Source organism: Meriones unguiculatus, chromosome 6 (genome assembly GCF_030254825.1).
Source record: "Meriones unguiculatus strain TT.TT164.6M chromosome 6, Bangor_MerUng_6.1, whole genome shotgun sequence".
Classification (NCBI taxonomy): domain Eukaryota; kingdom Metazoa; phylum Chordata; class Mammalia; order Rodentia; family Muridae; genus Meriones; species Meriones unguiculatus.
Window position 1 is genome coordinate 136,399,439 of NC_083354.1, and position 22,824 is coordinate 136,422,262.

The 22,824-nt window shown below is 42.1% G+C and overlaps 1 protein-coding gene across 1 annotated transcript; it reads left to right on the forward strand.

Moving 5' to 3' along the window:
* Positions 1-17,425: 17,425 nt before the first annotated feature.
* Positions 17,426-22,250, forward strand: Ndufaf4 (NADH:ubiquinone oxidoreductase complex assembly factor 4). The gene is made up of 3 exons (XM_021657508.2): positions 17,426-17,630; positions 17,854-17,957; positions 20,749-22,250. Exons 1-3 carry the CDS (start codon positions 17,495-17,497, stop codon positions 21,031-21,033), a joined length of 525 nt encoding a protein of 174 aa, XP_021513183.1. The 5' UTR covers positions 17,426-17,494; the 3' UTR covers positions 21,034-22,250.
* The last annotated feature ends 574 nt before the right edge of the window (positions 22,251-22,824 follow it).

Consider the following 22,824-nt stretch of genomic DNA (forward strand, 5'->3'; position numbering starts at 1 on the left):
AGAAACTACTCCAAATCCAACCCAGAGTCTCAGAGATCTGACACAACCTGAGTGACTGGGGGCCTTCCGTCCTCCAAGCTTCTGTTGTTTTTAAACTAACTGTGCAGATCCTTCCTGCATTTTCTCAGAGCAATGCCTTTCTGCCTGAAACCTCCTAAGTCATTATATTTATTAGTCCCTGTCACAGGGAGTACTGTTGCTAGCAGCCTTGCTACAAACTTGGGCATGGTGAACAGTAGAAGAGATGCCATCGAGGTTCCTGCTGGGTCCCCGCAGAAGTAAAGATGAGATTGCCTTCCTAATAAGGAGTGAAATGGTCATTTTGGGCTTTTACTGTGAGCTGGAAATGTACTCAATATACCCACCCTACACTCATCATAGCTTAGGCTACAGTTTGCTGTTGAGTGTCAAGTTCTGCCTGTGGCCACAGGGCTAGTGTGACGTGATACCTGACTGCCATTGCCAGCAATGCAAAAGCGTACAGACATGCATAGTGCTACTCTAGTGCTACTCCAGGAGACTAAAACTAAAATTCCAAGTGTAGTTTCCATCACAGCTTCGTGAAGTTGGAAACCATAAATAAAACCACTATAAATCAGAAGACAGCAAAACCTTTTGTACCCAAGAGGAACTATCTTGAGATATGAAACCATCATTCTGAGCCACAGAGAAAAAGGAGAGCAAGCAAGGAAGAAAGATCTTGCCTCCTGAAACACCCTAGACCCAGTTGCTAACATTTGGTTTAGTTTCAACAAAATTATCATTTTCTGTTTAAGCTTGGTTCATTTAGATTGATCATTTCTAACTTAAGCTAGTAAATCAGCTAATTAAAATCTTTTAAATTCAATTAGTCATTTTCACAACATGTTACAATAAAAAGGCCAAGTTACACGTGGGTTCTCCTAGGGTTCTTGTCATGTTTTTGCTTCTAGAAGGGGTTCATGGTTGTTCATTTCACAGTAGCTAAAGAGAATGTTCATTTGGTGTTGCTTTGTTTTTTCTATTTTCTGGAAGCTTATGTCATCATACATTGTTGTTGTTTGTTTGGGGAGTCTTTTGTTTTGTTTTGTTTTGTTGTTTTTTTCAAGACAGGGATTATCTGTGTAGCCTTGGCTGTCCTGCACTCTCTTTGTAGACCAAGCTGGCCTCAAACTCACAATAATCCACGTGCCTCTGCCTCCCAAGTGCTGGGAATAAAGGCCTGCGCCACCATGCCTGGCCATGCTCAGAACGGGAGTTGTCCTCTTCTCAGGGGAGCACAGTCACCTCCGTTTATGTCGAGCTTTCAGGAAGTGAAGGAAGGCAAGGAGCACTTTCTGTGTCTGCGGCTCCATGCTAGAGACTCTGCCCAGTACAAACTCAAAGTGACCCTTATACAGAGTGGCTTAGAGCCAAATAGCTTGTTCTGTGGCCTCTATAATAAACTTGAAATCATGTGTATATGGTACTTTTCAGATTACACACCATTGCTAATTCTATCATTATGCAATTCTGTGATGATTTTCTTTGTTAGTAAATGAAGGCTCATTGTTCTGCCAAAAACACTGCCAAGATGACCAAGAAATTAACTCTACTAAATTCTAGTTGTGGCTGAAATCCAAGTTTCTACTCCCATTCTCAGAAAAAAGAGTTATGGTTGATTCTGAAGTGGAGAAGAAAGCACAAGAGTACAAGCCAGGCCAGGCCTTCCATGTGAAATGTGTCCCTTTCTTCTACTGTTGTATTTCATTGTTTCACAGATCCCCCATTAGAATCCTTCAATGGCCTACTTTAAAAGATACACCTTTTTTGTACCTTTTAGCATTCTGCATTGTAGTTTTTTAGACAACAGGAACTATGCTACGTTTTTGGTGGATAAATCAAAGAATGCATAAGAGTTATAAAGCAGAGAAGTGCAAAATAGCTTTAGATGTCATTGTAGTTGGAATGTAAACTTTAGTGGAAGAATTCTGAGAAATATCCTTCAGAAAGGAGGCTGGGGCAAAACTCTGGGAAGCTGTGAGTGCCATTCTGAGGTTGTTTTGCCTTATTCTGCAGAAACATGTGACAAGAGTTCTTTCTTTCTGGAAGGGTTAGTTTTCCTCAGGGAGGCAGTAAGGTTCATTATAAACTCTAGCATTTAAGTGCCATGAACACAGCACACAGTGAGTTCTGTGGGAATTCATAAGAAAGGAACTACATTGGAGCAATGGCTAGGTAAGTCCCCTTGTCCTTAGAAGAGATACAATGTGGGGTGGCTCAATGGGTGTCTGGTAGATAGGCTCTGCTTCACAATGGTACAAAAAGGACAGTCTATGTGGGAAAGTGAGATTTGATTCCACACATCATAATACCCAATGCAGCTAAGACCAGAAATGCAGAATCATAGCTAATGTTGCAGAGCTAAGGCTTGGAGACACTGACTAAGAGACTGAGCTGAAGGAGGTGCTAAATCAGTGCAGTGGGCCTGTGACATACTCAATGCTGACTAGTGCCGTGTTCATAGACTAATTTATATTAAGTCCTGCTTGCTGCTATAACAAATTATCATAAGCACAGAGGCTTGAAACAACATTCATCTATTACGTTACAGCTTTGTTGCCTAGAAATACTATATGAGTCTTGTAATATCAAAATATCAATAGAACGAGTTTCTTTGTGGGGCTCAAGGAAATAATTTTCATCTGCTAGCTTTCAGGGCTTGTGTACATTGCTTTTCTTTCTTTCTTGTTTATTTATTTATTTTAGATTTTTAATATGCCTGAAACTCTGGGGTTGGGCAGAAACTACCCTCCTAAGCTAGCTTTTACCTCTCAACCCCATATCCCATGCCAATTGCCCTAATAATTCCTAGCTGGGCTATTTCTCATCCAATATCCCATATATACTTGCACATGTTTCTCTGGGCTGTTTCTCTCCATCACTGATCCCCAGATCTGGCAGGCTCCTTCCAGCCCCATGCTGTTTGTTTCACGGTAACCCATGGTGGCTCTGCCTCCTCTTCTCCTCTACCTCTCTCATCTCTCTCCCATGGTCCTTCTCCACATTTCTTTTCTAATGGACTCTTCCTATATTTTCACACTCAGGAACATTGGATCAAGTGATCCTCACACTCTTGCCTCTTAGATCATCTATTCTGCCTTTTTCTTACACTTTAATTACATCTGGGTCCCTTGAATAGTCCAGGGCAATATCTGCCCTTCTCAACGAATCAAACCTGAATTCTATCAAAGCCTTTTCCAGTAACACATGCCTTTCTATTTTACAGTCAGTGAATCAGCAAACTTAGCTCCATTTGTAACTTAACTTCTCCTTTGTCATGAGTATAATCGTCGTGTTGGTTTTTTTTATCAACTTGAAACAAACTTGTGTTATCTGAGAAGTGAGAACCACAACTGAGAAACTGCCTTCATAGTATCAGCCTGTGTGTAAGCCTGTGGGGCCTGATGGAGAAGGGAGGTCCCAGCCCTTTGTGGGTGCCACCTCTGGACTGGAGGACCTTGAGTGTGTAAGCAAGCAAGCTGAGAAAGCCATGAGTAGCAAGCCAGTAAGCAGTGTTCCTCCATGGCCTCTGCATTAGCTCCTGCCTCCAGGTTCCTGCCTTGAGTCCCTGCCCTGACTTCCTCCTTAGGTGATGAACTGTGATGCACAAGTGTGAGCCAAATAAATCAATTCCCAATTTGCTTGTGGTCATGGTGTTTGATCACAGCAATGGAAACCATAACTAAGATAGTAATGTGTTCACAAACTGAAGCATTAGAACACAACACAGGTACCTGCCTGCAACACCCTTTTCCACAGGGGATAACTGTGTCAGTCCTGCTTTTTAGGAAGATATTCCTACTTGCTGAGGTTACACTGATTTCAACGAATAATGTGATCCAAGCCACTCCCCAAATCACTGCTCTGTGTCAGGATTTTTCTCCAGCCATGAGCAGTTAACTCTGACACCCTGATGTATTTTAATGGTTCTCCTTGGAAATAAATCCCACATCCTCCCTCTTTTGCCCCATACAGACACTGATAAACTGCATCCAGCAGTTGTACCATTCACTAAAGTTATTGGTAAAATTCCAGGAATTTGGCAACACCAGGCTGGCATGAATCAGAGTAAGACTATTTACACTGTGAAAATAAGCAAATACCATAAAGAAGGCTTTTCCTCTGGGAGTTATTAAGCCAGCTATTCAACACTTTTGCGCATACCACAGGGTGTATATATATTTTGAAAATGAGTGTCTATTATCGATCTGGGGGCATGTGGCATTTCAAAGCACAGTGACGGGTTGCTGAAATTAGTGTTGGTATCCCAAACAAATTTCATGACAATGTAATATAACTGGCCTCTGCTTTTCAGTTGAATGTATAGGATTCTGTTTGTCAGTCACTTGACAATAGAATTACTTGGCTGGAGTGAATCCATGGACTCTAGGAGTTATTACATCTCTAAACTGGCTGTGAGTGGCGGTTTGAAAAGGACTGGCCCTGTAGAAGCATGCATTTGAATGCTTGGCCTACAAGGAGTGACACTATTAGGTGCTGTGGCCTTGTTGGAAGAAGTATGACTTTCTTGAAGGGAGTGTTACTGGGTGTGGGCTTTGAGGTCTAAATATGCCCAAGCTACACCCAGTGTGGCAAGTCTCCTTCTGCTGCTTGCTGGTCCAGATGCAGAATTCTCAGCGTCTTCTCTGGCACCATGTCTGCCTGTGCACCACCGTGCTTCCTGCCATGATGATGGACTAAGCCTGAAATCGCAAGCCAGCCACAATTAATGTTTACCTTTATAAGAGTTGCTGTGTTCACGGTATCTCTTCACAGCAATTAAAAAACCTAACTAAGGCAGTATGCATGCCAGAAAAGCAATTTATCAGTATTTCAGGATCTTAGCAGGACTACATGACTTCTGGATTTGGCTAGTGGTTCAATGCTTTTCAAGCAAGTGTGAGGTCTTGGATTAGGTCTCTAGTGCCTCTATCTTCTAAAACAGACAAAATTCACATGCTTGACAAGGGCTCACACACTTTAGAATTAGTCCAGGAAGTAGATGATTATTCAATCAACAAAAAGTTTGTGTTTAAACTAGGAATATAGAAAATCACCATAAAATGATAGCTATGGCTCTTCACAAGCTACTTTGGTGGGAAATGTGTGTGTGCAGGTGGTAGGGACAGGAAAATCTCTACATTTCAGGGGAGCTGGTCTATGAAATTATTTAGAGTGCTTACTTTATTAAGATTTACTGCATCTGGCAGGAAGTTTTAGGTACAGTAGCATAATCCAGGTCCAACATATTAATCATATTTATTGAGTATCATCCATGTTTCAATCTAAACCGGATGTGTTTAGACACATTTTATTGCATTTACTTCCTCCAACATTCACACTAAGACTTCATAGAGAGGGAATGCGAGTTAGATGTCTTCAAGGATAATGGAGAAAACAGCATTTCAGCTTGGGTATATGAGTTAGAGGTTCTATTGCTGTGATAAAACAACATGGCAAAAGTAAATTGCTGAGGCGAGAGTTTATTTCAGCATGTCTTCAGGGCAACACTCCATTACCCAGGGAAGTCAGCGAGGCAGGAGGTGGGAAGTTAAGCAGAGTCCATGGAAGAATCTGCTTCCTGGTTTGCTTTCCATGGCTTTCCCAGCCTGTTTTCTTGTAGCCTACAAGACCACCAGCCTAATGTAGCACTGCTCACAGGGAGCAGACCCTCCCATCAATCATCAACTGGGAAAATACACCAAGGCTTAGGCGCAGGTCAATCTGTTGGGGGCATTTTCTCAATTGAAATTTTCTCTTCCAAAATGACTCTTGCTTGTGTCTTGGCAGTGCAAGGGAGCAGCCTGAAGAATGTCCAAAGGTGGCCTGGGGGAAGGCAGGAGGGTCTTAGGGGGAGGGGAAGCTCACCTGACTGGGGATGTAAATGGAGGGAGCAGAAATGTAGAATCTACAGAGAAGGCACTGACTACAACATGAAAAACCGTGAACATCTCCGCAAGTGTTACAGCTGGCAGGGAGAAGATCCAGATGAGGTAAAAATGAAATTTAGGTTCAGCTGGACTTTAGTTAGCCAGTGCTGGGCCAGAACTTCTGGAGTTTGTTGCCAAGTGGTTTATTTTCTACACATTTAAACACAGTAAAACTTTAGGAAAAAAGTTTTCTAGGTGAGAATCATCACATCAAAGCTTTCGGCATGGCTATACCGAAACTTTTGTGCAGAGCACATCATCTCTTTAGCAAAACACCTTTGACCTTTTTCACAAGAACAGATTGTATTGACTGAAAATGGTACTCAGGATAAGGGCCCATGGAATAAGAGTTTCTAATAAGCATAATAGCAAACTCTTTTGCAAAGTGTGTGGGGCCTCTTTCATGAGGATGGGTTGTACTGACTGAGGAACAATGCTCAACATTCTGGAGGATTTGGTGAGGGCTTGCTTTACAGAACAGCAAGGGTTGTTGCCAGCTATTAAAACATCAATTTCCAGCCTTCTGGATGGAAAACAGGTGTCGGTTTCTTCAGTTGATGAAAAAAGCCTGTGTGCTTAGCTCATACCCTCCATGAAGCAGGAAGTCAGCAGGGTTTACTCATCTGGTTGTTAGCCAGAGAGATGATCAAGCCGTCCTGTTTGTGAGGGACCACTCCAGCATAAGTATGGAGGCAGGGGGAAGGTAGCGAGGAGGCCGGGGTCCAGATGAGAATCACTGGCTGCGGATGGCGCTGGGACAGATATACAAGACTGTAGGTTTCTGCTTGGGAACCTGGAGAAATAGAGGAGGAAGAGCAGGGCTGTGGAGGAAGATGACTTCAGGTTTAGAATGTTGACTACCTGAGTGGTGGTTTTCGGGGGACAGGTGGCTCCATAGACTTGACACTCAGGGAGCTGAAGTGACAGGTTTTGGAAGCAATGAGATAAGGATAGAAAGAAATGAAGGACAACGAGAGCCAGAGGGGCTCTCGTACAAAGGTGGTATCAAAAAGAAAGGTCGGGTCAGCAGTCTCAAACACTGTTAAGTGGCCAACTAAGGCACGAATAAGAAAGATTTATCCATGTGGGCTTGTGAGGTGTGTGGCAGCTCTTCCATTGAAGTGATAAGAGCCCAAATCCAATTTGCCTGGGGGAGGAATGGCCGGAAATGGAAATAGAAATCCCAAAAAGGTTCTGCCTATAAATAGGTTAGGGGAAATCAATATAGGGCAGAAGGAAAGTGAAGGGATTCTAGCCAGCTGGAACACAGTGAGCAAGGCTCTGGTAGGCATTGTCTTTCTCCCCCATTCCCTCTGCCTTGCTAAAAACCCTTTGATTACATTCCTAAAGCTAGCCACTAGTCTATTCCCTTACTTGACCACTTCCTTCTCCCAAGGCTGACTACCAAGGTCCAGCTATCAAAACATTGAAGTGTAACAATCAAAAGCTCCCTTTGGTTCACCTAATTAACATTCCTAATCAAAATATACCACCACATCCTAGCCCATTCTAACACAGTCCTCCCCCTTTTTAAAATTACACCTGCAATGCCATTTGCTGTCATTTTTCTCCCTGAGTCAGAAAGCAGCCACTTTAAGTTCTCTTCCCCTGCTTAATAAAAGCTCTCTCAGTGAAAACAGGTGTTTGGGTGTGGCCTGTGCCTAATCCAGGGTCTGAAAGGGAAACTCCTCTGTGCAGGGGTCTCTTCCAGTAGGAAAAAGTCAACTGAAGTTATTTTGCTATAAATTGGAGGAGCCTCAACCATACTTAACTGCTGGTGGGGAAAGACTGCGTAGTTAAAGAATAAGCATTGTTTGAGAGCCACCGTGAAAACGATGCAGAAACGGTAAGTGCTTCCACTTGTTCTGGGTCCTTAGGAAGAGGTGGGATCTGGCTGTAGGGCTCTTGGAAACAGCACAGAATTTGATATCTTTATAAAAGACACAGAAATAGTCTATGAAGAAGATGGGGGACAGAAGACATTCCCCTGCAGTTTGGGCTAAATGAGCTGTGGAGAGACCTCTTGGCTTGAAAGGCACGTATCACCCACTAGGGATATATGCATCGTGGGTCAGGTCAGCTTTGAACTCTCTACCCAGCGTAAAAGCAATAGCCATGTTCCCTTCTAGGAGGGAAGAGAGCAAGAGCTGCCTCACCACAGAAGGAAACCTGATGTCAGGTACTGCTATGATGTAACTTTCACTAAAGCATGCCTTTGGAAGAGTCAAACAACTAGGATTATTTCTCAGGATGGCAAAGCAACAGCGGCGTGGCAAAGGCTTTGCTTGGTGGTCCTTATAAGTGAGTTTAGTGGTCTCACCTGCCCTTTTGCCAGCTGTGTTGAAAGTGCTGGATGTCCTTCCACAGGCGCTCTTCTCTATTACCCATTTCCTAAGGTAGAACAGCGCAAATGTTCAAAGTAGAAGCTTCATGATCACCTCCGCAGGCTTAAAGAGGCAGAGCGACGGCGATCAGGAAAGTACAAACATTTTAATTAGAAGCTTTTCAAGGCAGCATAGACTCTAAAGAGAAAGGAGTGTGAAGAGATGGGAGGGTCAAATACAAGGAATTGAAAATCAACAAGCTGAACAGGTTCCCCAAAGAATAATAAGGATGGCACAGAAACAATGATGGGAAGCAGCAGTAAAGGTCAGGGGGTTGGAGTGTCTCTGATTGGAACCGCAACAGGTCAGCTAGTCATTTCACGAAGGGCTCTCGATGCTTTCGTCTTTTCCTTTTATTGACAACCAATCCTCTTTTCCATACAGTATATCCTGGTTGTAGTTTTCCTCCCTCCACTTCTTCCAGTTCCTCCTCTCCTCCGCTCCCCTCGGATGCACCCCTTTCTGTCTCTCAGTAGAAAGAACAGGCTTCTGAGAAATAACAACCAAACGACTTATTTTTAGCACTGAGATGTAAGGGGAGAAGGGAGGGCGATGCCGACAGAAACAACACGACCCTGATAGTACATTTCAGGGAAACAAGCGTCTCACGGATGATTTTCTAGCTATCCCTTTACCGAGGAACTGAAAACTGCTCTGCCTCCCTTTGAAGGCAGAGACAGGCTTCTTCCTTGTCTGTGCCCATGGTGATAGCCAGGTCCAGGCCTGGATCCTGACTTTAAGTCATCACAGCCTTACCCAAAAGACAAGGACTTAGTGAATATCAGGCTACACTGACTGTCCCGCCTGCATTGGTGAGAGCAAATAATGGATTAAATGGAGATTGTTTTCTGCCTTGGGTAAGGAACCAATTCAGTCCTACTTTTAAGCAAGGAGAAGAAAAATTTCAGCCAAGAATACAACACTGTGTTCAAGGAATCCAGACATAGTAGCCTAATAGCACAGTTGATTCAAAATAGCTGGGAGAAGTAAATGGATAAATATATAGATGTAATTTAATTGGTTATAAATTTATAGAATGCATATAATGAGTATATAGAGATTAATTGTCTTTAGGTCTGTACTCTCAAGTGTATTTGAAAATTTCCTGACTCTTTTAAATTGATTCTTCTGCTATTTCATCATAGCAAAGGAAAACTCTCTCTCTCTCTCTCTCTCACCCACACTTTATTTAATTATTCTGTTGAGGTCATAGCTGGAACTGACATTTTTACTCATCTTTGGCAGGAGATTTCAAGCCATCATTGTTGTACTTACACAGCCCGAGCTTCTCTTCAGTGTAAAGCTCTTTCTGAAATCATTAATTATGTGGAGTGGTATGAGAACATTAAAATGACTGTTTTATGCTCCAGCTTCTGATCACAAATCCTATTATCTATACTTCTGTTTCTATTTTTCCAGATAAAATAGAAGGCATATTTTAAACAGCTTTTATCCAAAGACCTTTAATTAAATAGATATGCTTCAGGAAACAGGGAAAAGCCACTTACCTCTCAAATGGATGGTGATAACATCACACCTGGGCTTCCTCCTGCAAACCATCCTTTACGTATGTACCAATTATCTTGCTAAAGAGAGATGTTCAGCTCCCTAACTCCGTCGAGAGAATTTTACACAGAGAATAAAAAGCAAACTTCATACTCCAGCATTTAAAGATTTTACCACCTGGCCAATGAGGACTTCAGCCAGTCTCCCCGTTTCTCTCTTCCTATTTAACTGCCTCTACCCCAGTACTCACTTGATCCCCAACCTTACTTTCCATACATCTTGCTGTTGCTTCATAACTAGAGGTTTAAAGCAGCTACTGTCTCACTTTAGTTCTATAGCTCAGTTAGGCTTGCTACTTCTATACTCAAAGTCACGGGCATTCCAGAATTCAGCCCAGCATACCTGCCTCCCTTGCCTCAGCTGAGAAAGTCGCAGCCAACAGTAGGTGTGTGTATATCCGCTCCAGCTTAGCCATAGGCTGTGCGCTATGCTTAGAGACAAATGGAGAGTGGAAACTAATCAAAAGGAGAGGCTTCAGGAGAGAAGGAAGAATCATGCCTATAATGGTTGAAGCGGAAGACAGAAAACCAGTGTGAGGAAAACTTGCAAAGATGCCGTATGTGTTGTTGAGAGTATCTTCTACCAGCTAAGCTACCTCCTGAAGAACCTTCTATTTTAGTGAGGTTTCTATTGCTGCGAAGAGACAGCCTGACTATGATAACTCTGGTAAAGGAAAACATTTATTTGGTGCTGGCTTACAGTTTCAGGGGGTTAGTCCATTATTGTCATGGTGGGAAGCATGGCAGCATGCAGCAGACATGGTGCTGGAGAAGGAGCTGAGAAGTCCACATTTTGACTGGACAGAGCTTGAACATAGGAGACTTGAGCACAATGATACACTTCCTCCAACAAAGCCACACCTTCTCCAAGAAGGCCACACCTCCTGATAGTGCCACTCTCTGTTGCCTGCCAAGCATTCACACACATAGTCTATCAGAGCTGTTCCAATCAAACCATCGCACCTTTGGAATATTGAATAGAAGACTGATGCCACAAGAGGAGACACATGCCTGGAACCAAACGTCTGTCGGGAAGCCATGTTGGGAGCTCACAGGCTCCAGGGGTGAACCTACTGCTGTTAATAGACATATTATTAAACTACATTTATATCTTGCTGCCCATAAGTTAGCGCAGCTCTCAGATCTCATCAGGGACATCTCTTTGTGCAGTGAATGGTGGCTAATACAGAAGGTCAAATCAAATGCAGAAGGAAAAAAAAGGTGTCTGTGAAGGAGTTCTTAACCACAAATTGGACACCTGTACCCACATGCCCTCTTCCCAAGGTTCAGGGACCCTCTCAGAAGAGGGGGCCGAAGGGTTGTAAGAGAATACTGCAAGCGATATATTAGTAAAATATCTAAAGTATTAATTCTACAATTCAAAGGATTGCTCAAACCTAAGAATTAACAGTAAAATGTTATATAGAGAGAATAAATATTGAATGTTTACTCTATGCCAATCCCTCTACTTCAAATGACTTACGTCTCGTGGCAACACTAAAGAACTGAGTCCTATTCAAGAATTAGAGGAAACTGAGCACCAAAGATGCAAGAAATTACTGCAAAATAGTGCCGTTGGGAAGCAACTTGACCATAATTCAGAATCAGGTCTGTCTGTGGCCAGACTCATGTATACATCCTGGCTGCTAAGGAATGAACCACGAAGACGGCACAGGCACAGAGAAAGGATAGGACTTGAGAAGACAGGCAGAGTGAACAGCATAGGCTCTGGCTTGGGAGTTTCGGCGCTAGCATCACCGGCTGAGAGAAACAGCTCCGGTTACAGTTTAACTTCTCAAGGTTTTTCCGAAGCTCTTCTGGAATTCCTGGAATGTAAATTCCATGCTTTGATGATGTTTGAAATAAAAAGTAGTTCCTGAGTGCTTGCCTCTCCTAGTTTTTCTCCTTGCCAAATAATTCCTCTGCAAAGACCAGGATATACAGAGTTGCTACATTGACGAAATTGATTAACAGGCAGAGCAAAATTACCTCACTACTATTAAAGCAAAACCACTATGAAAAGATGTTCCTTCTCTCATAACAAGCAAGTCTGTAGGGAGGTGGAGGATCAGGTGCATTCAGAAAATTCACGTGGAGAAAACTGGCTTGAAAAATGAAGCAGGAAACAAAATTCCTAAAGGAAAGGGAAATTAAATGGAAGTGGTAAACAGTGATGTGGAGAATCATTGAGGTGCCAACAGCACGATTTTAATCAGCATCCTGTGCACAGTGAGGTGCTCACGCTGCCTCATACTTGCTCCTTACCCCTCTTCCAATCACCGCTCCTACCTCTGTACCAGTGCCCACGGAGAGAGCGTGGCTTATCTTCTGACATCTTAAAGTCATCTCATTTCAGTTTTTCACAAACTTATGGGCTACTTCTCATATTTTCTCTCTCTGGTGAACTTTAATATCAGTTCACCAGAGTGTCCCAGAAAATTCTACTGCAGAGCTGGTGAGATAGCTCAGTGGGAAAGGTGCATATTGTGCAAGCTGATGATCTGAGTCCAGTCTCTGGAACCGAGGGATAAAGCTAGATGTGGTGATACACACCTGAACCTGTAAGGCAAGGTGGGAAAGATGGAAGGCAGAAACAGGAGATTCACGGAGAAGCTCACCAGCCGTCAGCCTGGAGCATGCCATGCGAAAGAAACACTGAGGTGGAAGGAGGACAACTCCTGAAAGCTGTTCTCTGGCATCCATATGTGTCATGACATGAGCATGCACACACACACACACACACACACACACACACACACACACACAAACACAGACAGACAGATAATTTAAAAAATTGTATTGTAATACCAATGGAAACTATATTGAGTATGCATGGTTGTTTATGCTAAATGGCATTTGGAAGGTAAAGACAGGAGAATCCAGAATTCCAGACAGTCTGGGCTACATCGAAAGATCCCCTGACTCATAAGAAGAAGAAATAGAAAACTACTGAATTTATGGATGAGCTCAGGAATGGATGTTTTGCACTGTTGAGGCAGCAACACTGAATCTTAGATGCCCTGCCATTCTTACCTTCTTTCACAAAGTCTGTGGTTTGCTTCATTTGGGTTCTGCACATTGTTTGGAAGTTTCATAATAATTTTTTTATAATCAATAAAATGTTTCGATCATTATGTTTTTCTACTCATAGTTTGGGTAGCTTGCTAGCCAGTTCTTTATTACACCTAAGTGTACTTTGGATAATTTGAATTTTCCAGCAAGACAGAGGTCATGATTTGGAAAATGAGAATAAAATCTGAAATTTATAATTCTTCCTTTCCTTGTCTGTCATATAGGACCTCTGAGATGTCCACTAGGTCCAGTGGCAGAGGATACTAACTTCATTGTGTTTTTAATACCATGCTACTGTCCAAGATGATGTTTGCCGTATGTGTTAATATATCACTTATCAATGAAAACTCCCTTCAGTTTTTTAGTTTTTTACCTCTCTCCTTCTAGTTTTCTATCAGATATATTTCATACACACATTCACATTCATTCATACACTTTTACACACACATTCACATACATACACATTTACACACATTCATATATACACATACACACACTCATATACACTCACATACACACACTCATACACACACACACACATTGCTTTCTCTAGGAGTACTTTCCTGCCTTCGAAAAGTACATACAATGAGAGGAGAAAAACTTCAAAGTTACAAAAAGGATGGAGGGTAAAGTTTAATATCTGAATCTGTGAATATTGAAGCATGATTAAGGTGTATTTCACATGTGACTTAATTAAGGATATTTTATGGAGAGATGAATGAACTCATGTTGGTATTAAACTGGAAAGAGAAAGAAAGACAAAAAAGCCATATTTTGGATACCCATCATGATCCACTCAGAAGGTCTACAATGAAGTGACATAATTGTTGGCTGCTAAGATATGCAGGAAGCTTATAGAAACACAAAAGCAAGAAAAGAGACTTTCCTGTTAGTTTTCCCTGGAGGAAGAAAAGTCTACCAATACCTTAATTTTTATCTTCAACAGATTTCTTTGGGACTCTGACCTCTAGGAAAGTAAGGTACTGAGTTATTTGTTTGAAGCTCTTCTTCTCCGACAGCCTGCTTGCAACAACAGGAATCTAATAAAATGGTAACAGTCACAGCTACAGTAACTGCAGTGAGTGCATGTGAGCGTCAATGCCAACTAATAATTCAAAGTGTGAACTGAAGTTCCAGGAAAACTTCATTCCTGCACTGAAGGTTTTACATGATGGATTGGCTGGCGAAGATTTTGGGATTGTGGTGAGTTGTAACGTTACAGATTTAGAGCAATGCTGGTTCCTGGTTATCAGCTTCACAGAATCTAGAATCACAGAGAAACTGAGGATTCTCTGAACGCGTCTGGAGGGAATTCCTAGATTGGATTTATTGAGGAGGGAAGCCCCTCTTTAAATGTTGGTGGCGTGTACTACCAGAAGTGAGTGAAAATGAGCTCGCTCTCATTTATCTGAGTGTGGAGGTAACATGGGCAGCCACACACTCTGCCACCGTGTCTTCTAGCCATGATAAAACCATTGAATGGAATGGAAATAAAACCCTACTTCCTCAAGTTGCTCTTTGTCAAAGCAACATTAGAAGTAACTAATATGGAAAACTGGTACCCAAAAGTGAAGTCTTTGCTGGGACAGACCTGACCCTGAGGTTCTTAACTCTTGAAAGTGGCTTAACAGGTTTAGTGTGTCTGGTTTTATGTTGGACTTTAGTTTTGCACAGGGTGATAAATATGGATCTATTTGCATTTTTCTACATCTAGACATCCAGTTAGACCAGCACCATTTGTTGAAGATGCTGTCTTTTTTCCATTATATGGTTTCAGTTTCTTTGTGAAAATTCAAGTAGGTGTATGGATTTATTTCTGGGTCTTCTATTCTATTCCATTGATCCATCATTTTGTTTCTATGCTAGTACCATGCAGTTTTTATTACTGTTGCTCTGTAGTACAGCTTGAGATCAGGGATGGAGATACCTCCAAAAGATCTGTTCTTGTACAGGATTGTTTTAGCAATTCTGGGTTTTTTGTTTTTCCATATGAAGTTGAGAATTTTTCTTTCAAGGTCTGTAAAGAATTATGTTGGTATTTTGATGGGAATTGCATTGAATCTGTAAAGACCTCAACATAAAACCAGACACACTAAATCGGTTAGAAGAAAAAGTGGGAAAGAGCCTAGAACTCATTGGCACAGGAGACAACTTCCTGAACAGAACACCAACAGCACAGGCTCTAAGAGCAACAATCAATAAAATGGGACCTCATGAAACTGAAAAGCTTCTGTAAAGTAAAGGACACTGTCATCAGAATAAAACGACAACCTACAGACTGGGAAAAAATATCTTCACCAACCCTATATCTGTCAGAGGGCTAATATCCAGAACATGTAAAGAACTAAAGAAGTTAAACAGCAACAAACCAAGTAATCCAAATAAAAAATGGGGTACAGAAGTAAGCAGAGAATTCTCAATAGAGGAATATCAAATGGCAGAGAAACACTTAAAGAAATGTTCAACATCCTTAGTCATCAGGGAAATGCAAATCAAAACAAACCTAAGATTTCACCTTACACCCATCAGAATGGCTAAGATCAAAAGCTCAAGTAACAACACATGCTGGAAAGAATGTGGAGAAAGAGGAACCCTCCTCCATTGCCGGTGGGAATATAAACTTGTACAACCACTTTGGAAATCAATCTGGCACTTTCTCAGATAATTGGGACTAGCACTACCTCAAGATCCAGCTAGACCACTCCTAGGCATATATCTGAAATATGCTCAAGTATACAACAAGGACATTTACTCAACTATGTTCGTAGCAGCTTTATTCGTGATAGACAGAATCTGGAAACAATCTAGATGTCCCTCAACTGAGGAATGGGTACAGAAATTGTGGTACATTTACACAATGGAATACTACTCAACAGTTAAAAACAAGGAAGTCGTGAAATTTGCAGGCAAATGGTGGATCTAGAAAAGATCATCTTGAGTAAGGTATACCCAAGACACACACACGCACGGTATACATTCACTTATAAGTGGGTATTAGCCATATAATATAGGATAGCCATCTACAGACCTAAAGAAACTAAACAACAAGCAGGACCCTTGAGAGGATGCTTAAATATCATTCAGAATGGCAAAGAGGATAGACGCCAGAAGTGGTGAAAGAGAGGAAACAGAACAGGAACCTATTATAGACGGTCCTCTGGAGGGCTCTACCCAACAGGAGATTGGAGCAGATGCTGAGACTCACAGTCAAACTTTGGGCAGAGCACAGAGAGTCTTATGGAAGAAGGGGGCCAGGGATAGAAGAACATGGAGGGGACAAGAGCCCTACAATAAAACCAACAAAGCTTAAAAACCCGAGGCCAGGGTGTCCTGCAGAGACTGATGCATCAACCAAGGGCCATGCATGGAGAGGACCTAGACCCCCTGCTCAGATGTAGCCCATGAGCAGCTCAGTCTCCATGGGGGTTCCCTAGTTAGGGGAGCAGAGGGAGTCTCTGGCAAGAACTCGGTTGCCTGCGCTTTCTTTGATCACCTCCCTCTGGCGAGGTGGCCTTACTAGGCCACTGAGAATGAACATCCAGACAGTCCTGGTGAGACCTGACCTGACAGGCTAGTCAGTGGACTCAATCAGTGGACTAGGGGAGGAGTACGGGGGGGGGGGGGGGGGACTGGGAGAAGTTGAGGGAGACGGCTTCAGTTGGGATATATAATGAATAAATTGTAGAAAAAAAAGATCATTCAGTTACAAAGCAACAACAACAAAACTTTAGAAATAATTGAATTTAAATGCGTGTTTTAATGCTGTCAGATGGAAATCTTGGAGCAGCCTGCCACCTTCAGGAAAACTCGGAGAACACGGTTTCAGCTTCTTGGTACGGCATCTACCAATATAACCTGTACAGCAGCAACAGTGAGAACTTGGCCTCTCTAGTGTTTTCCTACGATGGTGCAGTCCAATCAATGGTTGTCCTTTAAAAATTACCCCTCCCATTTTTGCTTTAATTGGTTAGACATAACCAGATTAAGAACTCCAATAGATTTTGCAACTGCGCCCCGGGAGAAATATTATTAGTTAGGAAACTTCTTGTTGGTGGGCTTTAAAAACGTATGGGTCATTCACAATATTTCTAAATAATCTTAACTAAAATCAGTATCAGAGGAAATGAAAAGGAAGAAACGAAGGGTTTGGAAGAGGAGGGGAAAGGGAGAAAGAATACGTAAACTTTATTTTTTCCAAATGCATTGTGAAGGCGCAAGGTACACCCGGGTCTCTCAGCGCTCACAACCCGGCAGAGAGGGGCAGGGTGATTCAGAGCTTACGGAGGAGCGTGTCAGATTAGTATCAATAAGGCGGAGCCCAGCCCTGCGGCCGGGGGCGGAGCCTGTCCCTGCTGCCGGGGGCGGAGCTCAGCCGGAGTCCTCCCCGCCGCCAGGGGGCGACGAGCGCGCCCCCGCCGCTCTCCCACCGCCTGACCCCGGCCTGCGCATGCTCCGCGCCCGGAGGTCACCGGCGCCGGCTTTCTGCACGTGCGCGGCGGGCGCAGGGCTTCATGGGGCGGAGATGGGGGCTCGCTTGACCCGCGCCTTCAGGAACGTCAACCTGGAGCAGCGAGCGGAGCGGGAGATCAGCAAGGCGAAGCCGTCCACGGCCCCCAAGCACCCTTCCACGCGTGGCCTCCTGCGCGAGCAGCTGAGTCGTGAGTGCCCCGCCCTCCGCCCCGGTGACATTGAGGTCGTCCCCGCGCCCGGTGCCGCCCGCCGGGATCCCCGAGCTCGGGGCAGCGCGGGGCCTGGGGTCTGCGCGCAGAGCCTCGCCCCGCTGTGTCCCCTGGCTTTTCAGATGCGTGTTTTTAGTACTGTTACACGCGTTTAAGGCTTTCAGATAAAGTATGACCCTTCTTTTCCCCTTTCTTTCCTTAGGGAACCCAGAGATCGAAGAAGAAGTTTCTAGAAAAGATAACAAGCTGTTGTCATTACTGAGAGACGTATACGTCGATTCCAAAGATCCGGTGCCTTCCTTGCCGGTAACGTATGCTTTAATGACGCCAGCTTTATTTTGGAGCTCTGAAGAAGTGATCAAGAAAAAAAGACTATCCAACCGTAAAAAGTGCAATGTGTGTGTGTGTGTGTGTGTGTGTGTGTGTGTGTGTGTGTGTGTGTGTGTGTGTTTGGGGACGACAGTGTAGAGCATGGTGACGTAGACACAGGCCTTGGCTCGTTGGATACTTAGGTTGTGAGGGATTGGTTGGATGCACCTGTGTGAATGGGTTATCACAGTCGTTGTAGAGTTTGGTTAAGGCACTTTCAGTGATCAGCAGAGTGACAAAATGGTGGCTTTGAGAGCTATTTTCATGTCCTGCAAATTAAGGTGTTCTTACCTTAATGACAGCATCAGTGTCTGGGGGTTTGTGGAGCACGCTTGTTCTTTTGAGGACATACTCCAGCAGCATATGTAATATTATATAAAAGATAGTATAGTATATGCTGGAATGGTGGGCATGCCAGATGTGTCAGGCCTGCTTATGTGTAGTGACCAAAGCAGAACTTGGTGTTACTCTCTGAGGCCCGTGTCATATGGGCTTCATTTGTCTGTGGTCCACAGACTGTAAGTGGATGAGCCGCTGTGACAGTTAATCCTGGACCTGGAGTGTGCTTTGAAGTTGGAATTTGGGAGGGGAAGAGTTAGGTTAAACGATGAGGAAGTGCCAGCCACAGCTCTCAAAAAAAATTTTTTTTGCATTCTATATTTTGTTGTATTGTCTAGTAGTAGTCAAAAGACTGCAATTGCAGTTATTATATAATACTCAATTTAGTCGTGACTGTAGGATTCAGTTATCACCATATTCTCAAAATAAAAAGGCATCGATTGGTGGCTGTATTATGATACTGAGAAAAACTTGGAAATACTGGTTTTCATTTATGCTAAGCATGTATTTTTTATGATTTTTATGTAAAAATATTTATTTAGTAATTATTTTTGGTGTTTAGACTGTAGAAGAGATCAGTTTAACCTCTTCAGATAGATAGCAGTCACCAAAATATGTAATATATCTACTAATTCCTGTCCTAATTCTTTTTATAGCCTTACTGGTGCTCTTTTTGTTTCTTGTCACTAGAACCACACTATCTCAATTAATAGAGCATTATCATACATCCTGGTGAACATTATGACTTAAAAGCTTCTTTTCTCAAATCATTTTTTTTTCTCTTAAATAAACTTGGAAATAAAATTGTCAGTGTCTTTATTAAGCTGTGTTTAGATTCTATTATAGTTAGGTTAGGGTACATAAGTTAGCTGAAAAAAGATTAACATCTTTCAATTATTGAGTCTTTGAGGAAGAGAGAAAGTTGTTGGGGAAGTGAGTGATTTTTATTTTGTAGCTATCCACATTACTAGTTATTATTTCTGTTAGGAATTAGTTTTTCGGTTTCTTGTTTTCTTAATACTTTGTTTATGTGGAATAATTTTTTTTTCTACTAAATGGAAACAGGATGTTCAGTTTTTTGTTTTTTTTTTTTTAATTATTTTTGGTGTCAAGTGACTAATATGAAATACTGAATGAAAAAGGAGGATCTGTATGTATGGAGTAGAAAGTGGATCTTCCTGAGTTTGGAAGATGAGAAACACTTTGAGACTTAGGAACTGAAAGAGTAGAGATGAGTGAGACTCCAGGGGGAAGGGGAAGGTGAGTGAGACTCGAGGGGGAAGGTGAAGGTGAAAGTGGCTGAGTGAGTGAGACTCGAGGGGGGAGGTGAAGGTGGCTGAGTGATGCATTGGAGACCAGTTAGCGTGTACGAGGTTAGGGGAAAGTGAGGGGTGAATTTGGATGGTGGCTGTATCACAAAAGTACAGCCAAGGAATTTGGGTTTATCAAGAGGACATTAGGAAGTCACTGAAGAAAAGGGGAGAGAGAAAGATATGTTGGCCAAGAAAGGTGTAGTTGAAAATGAAAAGAGGGCAGTGCTTGGGACAGCTTGGGTAATACCCACAAAGGCTGGGGTTAAGCTTAGAAGGGAGCTCTCAGAGTCCAGCCTGCCTATGCTGTGCAGACCAAGTCTTAAAGAAAATCTGTATGTATGACTGCTGTGTGTGTGCGTGCGTGTGCGTGCGTGCATGCATGCATGTGTGGCGCATTCTGTGGCCTTGATAAAACTGACCAGAAGCAGCATGGAGAAGAACAGGTTTATTTCACCTTACATGACTAGGTTCATGAGTGAGGGAAGGGTGAAAGCAGTTTTCAGGTAAGCTGGTACAGCACTGTTAGAGTGCTGCTCTTAAGAATTCCCATTCTTTCACTATGCAAGTTGAGGTTTCCTTACCTGGAAAGGAAAGGACCAGAAGATCTGATTTTGGAATATTTGTATGTGCATTATGAAGCTTCTTTGGGGTAGGATCCAGTTTTAATTATGAAATTCATTTGTATTTCATATATAACTTAAAGGCTTGAAGGCAAGTTGATGGCTTATTCTTAGTGTACATGAAATTTGACTGCTGACCATCATAGGGAATTAGATGTGGAATTTGCTACTTGGGGCATCGTGCTGAAGTTCAGAAGTTTGGGATTTTAGAGCACTTTGGATCTTGTTTTTTTTTGGTCAGTAGTGCCCAGTGTGGGTGAGTAAATGGCATGCATTTAGTTACAGTTTTATAGAGAATTTCTTAGTTGTGACTAGCTATAGTCACGAAAAGACAACTGCAATGAGAAAATACATGTTGAGAAAGTATTTATGTATTTGAAAAGAAACGGTATAGACTTAAGAATCATGGCAGATGTAAATCTTTTATGCTAAAGCCCCCCTTTGTTTTTGTACTAGGTAAAAAATGTTCAACCACAGCAAGAACCAAAGGAATTCAGACTGCCGATAGGACATCACTTTGATAAGAATATTATGGATGTTCCCAAAGGCAAAATTACTGTTATAGAAGCATTGACCCTTCTCAATAATCACAAACTTAAGCCAGGAACATGGACTGCTGAGAAAATTGCTGAAGAATACTGTTTAGAACTTAAGGACGTGAATTCCCTTCTTAAATATTTTGTTACTTTTGAAGTCAAAATCATCCCTGCTAAAGACAAGAAAGCAATATCAGCAAAATGAAGAAAATCACAACTATGTCCTCCCAAACCCATGTCCTTGTTTTTAGTGTATTAAATTATACAAGTTACTGTGAGTTGAAGATCCCTACTTTGAGAGCACTTTGATCTCTTCAGGATTGTTCATATGATATTGTGTTTGGGTTGTTTTGTTTTTAATTTTATGTATGTGTAGTTCCTGGGTTTATGTCAGCATGGCTAATCTTATGTATAAATTTATTACAAATGAGAGAGATAATGTGTCATTTAGACACATCAGCTTTTACATTGATCATGTGGTCCAAATCATTCAGTATTAAGTGTCACTTTGCAGTTTAGAATGGTTTGTTATTTGTAGGAGACGCTAAAGCAAGAGCCCTCCTGACTCCTGTAAGACTGGCATGTTGTAGGGAAAGCATGCTCAACAGTGAGACCCACTGACTATTTTCCAAGTGAGGAAAGAGGAACCCGAATACAAAAGTAGAAAATTATTGATTCACTTGTTTAAACTCTGGAACATGACACATCTCAGTAATAGAATCTCAGTTGAGGTAATATGTGAGTTTCTCATTCTGACATGTTATATACACCTGTGGGTTCTTGGCTATATTGTTTGATCTCTCTGAAATTGAATTTCTATAAAAGTATAATGCTGCCTTGTGTAAATTCCAGGACAACAGTGAAGATAAATGATGAAGGACCAGGCAAATACAAATTCTTGTAGTTAAAATGAGTGTCTAAAGAACTTATGACTAGATTATCTGTAGTATATGATATGATACAAAGAGGCCAGAATTTAGGTTTTCAAAATCCTACAGTTTTTTTTTTTAATGATGCCAAAAAGGAACCCATTTCAAAAAGACAGAATGGAATTGGGAAGTTGGGATTGTCCATATTCTTTCAAGAGGACACAGACATTATCCTCAAGATTCCCTGGAAATACGGAAGATGAGAGGAATTTAGCAAGGTGATGGAATAAGGCAGATATTGCAGCAAAGACAGGAAATGAATGGAAAGCTTGTAAGCTTTTTTTCAGATATAGTTTGGGTGAATATACTGAAGTTATTTGTGGTTCAGTGCAGAAGCGTAGAGAAATAACGCTAATTCTGATCAGTACAGATCCTTTCGTCGAATACTTGAATCACTTGTACCACTGGTTTTTGACTCATTTCCTGTAAAGTTATGTTAATGTAGGTATGGTTTCTATTATATGGTATTACAATAAAATAATTTTACACTTTAGGCTGCTCTTCTGTGTTTTTGTTTCATGTAGAACACAGGAATTCTAATGTCACAGACAATGTGTGGAATTTACATTTGGGAAAATGGGATTTATGCTTTAGTTTCATAACTAGCCGTGTCTGAATTGCCCCTGACCATTAATTGTTTGAGGTGCAGTAACGTAGGTTCTAATATAGGTGCTTTACATGTATTGATTTGATTAACATCATAGGTGTGAAGTTAACTTTCCTGGGAAAGTTGTAGCCCGGGCAACTTCAGCAACTTCAGAGATTAGTGGATGATGAAGATTAAACAACATTTAGTACTGATTTGTACACTGGATTACTTTTGGAAGATAGCAGAGTTGTGTGAAATGATACGCAGTTTGCCTCAGCATAAAGGACCAACACTGCTCAAATGCGTGCTTGTGTGAGAGTACTTTGTAGAGCTTTGGGCTAACGTGTGTGAGCCCGCTCTGGTGCTAGAGACTGGAGTAGCAGGCCTGAGATCCTGAGTGGATGGATTCCACATCACAGATGCTCGAGAAATGACCAGCGACTTCAGAGTGTGCTGGTACTGGTGGGTGACTGCAGTT

What these genes read in the sequence shown, in the direction of transcription:
- Ndufaf4 (XM_021657508.2), top strand. Translation starts at nt 17,495, where the DNA reads ATGGGGGCTCGCTTGACCCGCGCCTTCAGGAACGTCAACCTGGAGCAG. An exon ending in CCTGCGCGAGCAGCTGAGTC is followed by an intron (nt 17,631 to 17,853) that starts GTGAGTGCCCCG and finishes TTCTTTCCTTAG; the next exon opens with GGAACCCAGAGATCGAAGAA. An exon ending in ATCCGGTGCCTTCCTTGCCG is followed by an intron (nt 17,958 to 20,748) that starts GTAACGTATGCT and finishes TTTTTGTACTAG; the next exon opens with GTAAAAAATGTTCAACCACA.